Genomic DNA, 6,000 nt, shown 5'->3' on the forward strand with positions numbered 1-6,000 from the left:
GCTCAGACGCTCGCGGCGTCCAATGACAAAATCTTTGTCCCTTGGAAACGAAAGATGTGGCATGTATTAGTGGTCGAAAAGTTTGGTGGCACTAACGAGTTTCTGGCTGACTTGGCGCAGATACTCCATCGATCGTCACACCGACCTCGAGAGGCTCTTCAACATCGATTCGTCAAACGGCACCATCACGACCCGCAAAGCTTTGGACAGGGAAACGTCCAAATGGCACAACATCTCCGTGATGGCTTCGGAAATGAGTGCGTCTTCTCACTTCTGCCTGTCGCTTATTTCTGTGTGCTACTAACGAGCCCTGACCATCTAAACCGCTTGGTTTGCCGCCAGACAACCCGCGTCAGGTGGCCCGCGTGCCGGTATTCATCAAAGTGCTGGACGTGAACGACAACGCCCCCGAGTTTGCCATGTCTTACGACACCTTTGTCTGCGAGAACGTCAAAGCGGGACAGGTACGTTGTTAACGAGTGACAAATGTTGAGCAGAAGCTCAGCATTGCACATTTTAGCAGCTCAAAGACAAATTTCACACCGAATGCGCAAGTCTCGTGCCCGGCGGGGAAAAAGTAAAGTCGAGAGAACAAACAGCAGTCCTGACTGTCATTGGGCAAAGCACCAAAGCGGTTGGCAGCGAAAGCGGTCGCTCGCTGACTTTGAGAGAGGAAGAAGGTTGCTGTTAGCACGTTAGCGCGGCGCACAGTCGCCGGCCGTGTCGCCGTCCAAGAGTTGTTGTTGTTCGCAGCGGAGCCAAACGAGAGGCGGCTCATTCTTTAATGAGCTCGTTTGCAGATCGTCGCGCTTGCTGTCATCTTTGGATTTTTAATTCCCCAAACTAGCTTTGCGTTGCTAATACTTGTTTGGTTTCTTTCAAACAGTTGATTCAGACCATCAGCGCAGTGGATACGGACGAGCCCCTGGTCGGACACAATTTTGTCTTCAGTATAAAGGCAGACAATCCAAACTTCACCATAAGTGACCAGGAAGGTTAGAAACTTTTGTGACTTTTACTCTGGATTCTGTCTCAGCGTCAATAAAACTCCAGTCATGTGGTGACTTTAACAAAAAAATATTAGCAGTCCAGCTTGGCCGCGGCTTATGACGAGGTTATCAAAGGTTCGATAGCAATTCCGTGCTCTCCATCCTCATCCCGCAGATAACACCGCCAATATCCTCACCCGGCGGGGAGGCTTCAGCCGGCGCGAGATGAGCGTCTACTTTCTGCCCGTGGTCATCTCGGACAACGACTACCCCATCCAGAGCAGCACCAGCACGCTGATCGTGCGCGTGTGCGCCTGCGACAGCCGCGGCAACATGCAGTCGTGCAACCCGGAGGTGCTGCCCTTCTCCGACGGACTCACCACCGGCGCCCTGGTGGCCATCCTGCTCTGCGTCGTCATTCTGCTCAGTGAGTTCGGCCGTGACAGACTTTTGCAACCATGAAAAGCTCTGTCGTCACAAATATGACGCTTGGCATGCCAGCGTCAGATGATAGAAACAAAATCGATTTTTCTTTTCGATCAAAATGTTTCACAAAATCAAAGACAACCATTCGACGTAGTCTGTTTGTGGTCAGTCGCACGCTTGTGTCTTTCGAAGCGACTGGATTTGCCACAAGTGGACTTCTATTAAGCTGTAGAAGCGTCTTAACTCTTTGACTGCCAGACGTTTTCAGAAAAGGGATGCCGTGGGTGCCAGCCGATTTAAGCATTTTTGACTGATCTTTCAAGGTCCACAGAAAATTATGTGTTTGGACTATGGAAACGCACATACTACCAAATGGAAGATTGGACTCTCATCTTTCATCAGAAAAAAAAAGTTGTTTCTACCTTATTCCGTTTTTGAGTAATCAACAATAGAAAATGGCTAGTTTCACCTCTGTTTTGAAACAAACGTCTTTTAACGTCTTTGGCACTCCTCCATAGGATTTTACTAAACGTTATTTAACGTTTTTGGCAGTCAAAGAATGATCAGTGGAAACCAGATGGACCTGATTTCATTCATGGCAAACACGAGTCAGGTTTCCATCCAATTGTTTTGAATTTTTTTAAGCAAATTTACTGAAAATGCGCAAAACGGACACGCGACTTATGCCCGTTTCCATCTGTTCTTCTTTTGCGACTATCGAGAGGGGACTCCGCCGCTGTAGGTGGCGCTATACACCATATGACGTCGTATGAGGTTTTTTTTTTGTAATTCTTGATAATTCTTTGCTGTTTTCCATCTTCAATTGCATTCATATTTGCTTCTTTAATTCATTCCAAAAAGATTTCTGTTTCTGTGCGACGTGTATCCGATCTTGCCAGCGGTTATTTCGCAAAGTCGTTTCCATAGCCCAAATTCGATTTTTCTTTTTTTTTTTCCCCGATACGCTTTAAATCCTCTCCCTCTAAGCGTAAAAACTTGTTTGCAAATTTTGGGCCCTTTTGAATTTCGAGCATTTCCATTGAGTTTTATTTTTGCATTTCTTGAAAATGCAAATAAAAATGGGTGGATGGACACCAAACTACTGTGAACACTGATGTGGTTTCTTAAAAAAAGACTATTTTTATGTTGTCATTGCAAGGCGTTGTTTGAACAAAGAATGCATGAAATCCATTTTGGAATAAGGTTGTAACGTGGTAAAAATGGAAACTGCTTGGTGGGCCAAAAGCATGGAAGAATTTACTGGTCATTAGGATCAGAGTACACAAAAGTTGATTGGGGGCCAGTGAATATGCGAGGGGTGGGGCTGATGTCCTGCCAAGGCTTTGAGCGGGTGAGAATTCTGGCAGCAGAGTTCTGGACATACTGGACTTGCAAGGCACCCTGCTTGCAAGATGAGTTATCGGGGCACGGGTGAGGGTCTCGGCGACAATGATGGATCGAGTCTCGGATTGTTTTTAGGGAAGAAGGATTTAAGAGAATGGTGAAAGGGGGTTGATGTGAAAGGAGAGGTCTCCAACCTACAGGTGCTAACTGGTAGCCTAGAAGCTAACTATTCTATCAATTTTCCTTCTCTTGATTTTCGCATTTCCGTGAGTTCTGTTTTTTCCAAAAAGAACCCAACTATGAGTAAAAGAGTCAAGAAATTAGTCTTTTAGTGTAAAACAACTCATAAATATTGGTCAGATCCTTTACTTGGATGAAGAAACGGTGTCATTTTGTATCAAATAACCCAGAAAGTTGAGTCGAATTGACCCATAAAGTGGATCGGTCCATTTTTGATCCGTAATTGGGTTATTTTTGACCCAACTGATACAAGCTAATTATTTGACCAATGTTCCTTGACTTTATTTCCCAAATGTGTCTGTTTGCATACCAATGTCCAGCTTCCACACACCTGGGAGAACTTTCCATGAGAAATTGGTATCGGTTTGGAACAACAACTATTATTCAGGGTTAACCTTTTGCCAACGAGCGACTTTGGTGTACTGCCAGTTGAACCCGACCACTCTCCCCAGCAAACGGGTTTCGCGCTTAGCAAAATATCCCGCAGGCCTCAGCATGGGTCCGCCCGTTGGACATGAGAACTGCGTGTGTCCTCCTCACTATGTCCCCTTCTGTCGCGTCGGAGAACGCGGCGGCCAACCCGTCAAAAATGATCGCAAGGCGCCGCTCAAAGCAGCCACCTTGCACCCCCGTATGACCCGGCGCGCGCCGCCTTGTAATTAGCACCCTGGCGGGGAGGCGAGTGGGCAACCGCGCCGCCCGCAGTGAGGACATAAAAGGTGAAGGACTCGAAAATTCAGAGATTGTTTTCCAGTCTGACTCAGTAACCGCTGACTGCGTCGCTGCTGCCAGAAAACCGAAAGGCGATTTGAGAGGTTGCGTGTCGGCCGGCATTAAAAGTATCCTCCGAGCGAGGAGCATCTTATACAATCGCCGAGCCATTCGAGGGAAAATAAATTAAAAAGCTTTCTCACTGAATCTTTAATAATAAGAGGCAAAAGCCTCAGGCGGTGCTGAGGATTCATCAATGGCAGCAAATGTGTTTTCTGCTCTGCACTTTAGCTCACTGCCGCTCGCTAATGCCCTGCTACACCGTAGCATGGATGCCATTTACCCTTTCTCTCCTTTCATGATTTATTTAAGCATGTATGCACACCTTTCAGGACAATTAGACTAGTGTTGAGCAGACACATTGAGGGTCACCAGAAACGTATAAATATGTTCTATTTTAAATATTACCAGTGTCCCAAAGAAATATTCATGCCATTTTTATGTTTTACATATACAGAAGGCTCTAATGCATCCTCTGAACTGCAGAGAGGTTGAAGCAATGGTAGTAATTACAAAAACGGCCAGCGGGGGGCAGCAAAGTATAAGAGATCAACCGGGCCCATGTTGCAAACAAGCTGTTTTTCCCCAAAGATTTGTGAATAAAGATGAAACCTAGCTATATTCTAATGCTAATTGCTGATAGAAATATAGTGTTTATTCCTGATGATAGAAGAGACTCTAATCTTTCTTTCAGTAGGTTCCATGTTTTTATAGCAATGTGTGGAAATAGTAGGGAAATGTAGCATCAGCTATGTTAGAGTGATGATGATTTAATCCCTCCATAGACTTGTCTAATCGAAAAAGGTGCTTTGCTGCCCTCTAAGGGCATTTATAGGCAATATAATATCAGCCAGTTTTGTTTGTAACTTTGTTGGGCCTCAATTGGAATTGTTCTTCCCACTTAGCCTTTCCTATCGCTTCTGTGCAGTGATCGTGGTTCTCTTCGCCGCCCTGAAGAGGCAGAGGAAGAAAGAGCCTCTGATCATCTCCAAAGACGACGTCCGGGACAACGTGGTCAGCTACAACGACGAAGGCGGCGGCGAGGAGGACACGCAGGCCTTCGACATCGGGACGCTGCGCAATCCAGAGGTGATGGATGCTAACAAGCTACGCAGGGACATCATCCCCGAAATGCTCTTTTCCTTTCGGAGGACGTCGCCCATAAAGGGTAACACGGACGTCAGAGACTTCATTAACGGGAGGCTCCAAGAGAACGATTCCGACCCCACCGCTCCCCCTTATGACTCGCTGGCCACGTACGCTTACGAAGGCAGCGGCTCGCTGGCGGAATCGCTCAGTTCGCTGGAGTCCGCCGCCACCGAGGGGGACCACGAGTACGATTACCTCAGCAGCTGGGGACCGCCGTTCAAGAAGCTGGCGGAAATGTACATCGGGAAAAGCCCGGATCGGCAGACCTAGAAGGAGCCCGACCCAGGGTTGGGATGTTCGTTAGCAAGCTAGTCAGACGCATCCTTTGTCCTGCTAGCCTGTGAGCTAGCAAGTCTACCGTCAGCCAGAGGTGGCAAATCCAGGTCCAGAAAGTAACAAGTAAAAAGCCTGCCACAGTTTGGCTTTAGCCCCAGGTGCTAGCTAGCGATCTACCTAGCTAGCGATCTCCCTAGCTAGCTCCCTAGCCCGGGTGCTAGGGAACTCGCTAGCTAGCACCTGGGGCTAAAGCCAAACTGTGGCAGGCTTTTTACTTTGTGGACCCGGATTTGCCACCTCTGCCGTCAGCCTATATGTATCAAGTTAATTATCTGTTTATGACTGATGCGCTAGCTAGTGCGCTAGTCCACTAGTTGTCTGTTTGACTCTCACACGTGCACGTGCGTGCGCACACACGGCCAACGGGGGAAACAAACTCAACAGTTGACTGTCCTGTTCTTAAAGTTGTACTGTTTTCGGTCATGATAAGTAAAGATGCCTTTTGACTTTTAGGACTTTTTTTGTGAAGCTGGCGTGGAGATGTGTTTTGTAACCGAGCAGAGCGATAGCAGTATTGTATACACTCGATGTTTAATGGCGCCGGATTGTGTTTGGGAGCCTGATGGAAAAGTGTACATGTACAAAGTGTTTTTAAACATTCTCTACTATAATCTTTGCTATTATTTGTCTGATGAGAAACGGTCGGTGCAGTTACTTTGTCAAACTGGAGTCATTTCATTATGTAGGCGTAACATGTAACCAGAAAGTGTACGTTGTAGGAAAACACTGGATTCATGCTGCTTGA

General features: G+C 46.8%; 1 protein-coding gene across 2 annotated transcripts in view; it reads left to right on the forward strand.

The window, feature by feature from the left end:
• Window positions 1-5,306, forward strand: part of LOC144040445 (cadherin-10-like) — an 83,240-nt gene extending 77,934 nt beyond the window's left edge. For both annotated transcript variants that reach the window (XM_077554626.1, XM_077554627.1), the window contains 5 exons: window positions 121-257; window positions 343-464; window positions 887-995; window positions 1,165-1,416; window positions 4,699-5,306. In XM_077554626.1, the coding sequence (XP_077410752.1) occupies window positions 121-257; window positions 343-464; window positions 887-995; window positions 1,165-1,416; window positions 4,699-5,189 (1,111 nt within the window). In that variant the 3' untranslated portion in view covers window positions 5,190-5,306. The remainder of the gene's footprint in view (window positions 1-120; window positions 258-342; window positions 465-886; window positions 996-1,164; window positions 1,417-4,698) is intronic.
• The last annotated feature ends 694 nt before the right edge of the window (window positions 5,307-6,000 follow it).

This window comes from Vanacampus margaritifer, chromosome 20 (assembly GCF_051991255.1).
Source record: "Vanacampus margaritifer isolate UIUO_Vmar chromosome 20, RoL_Vmar_1.0, whole genome shotgun sequence".
Lineage (NCBI taxonomy): Eukaryota > Metazoa > Chordata > Actinopteri > Syngnathiformes > Syngnathidae > Vanacampus > Vanacampus margaritifer.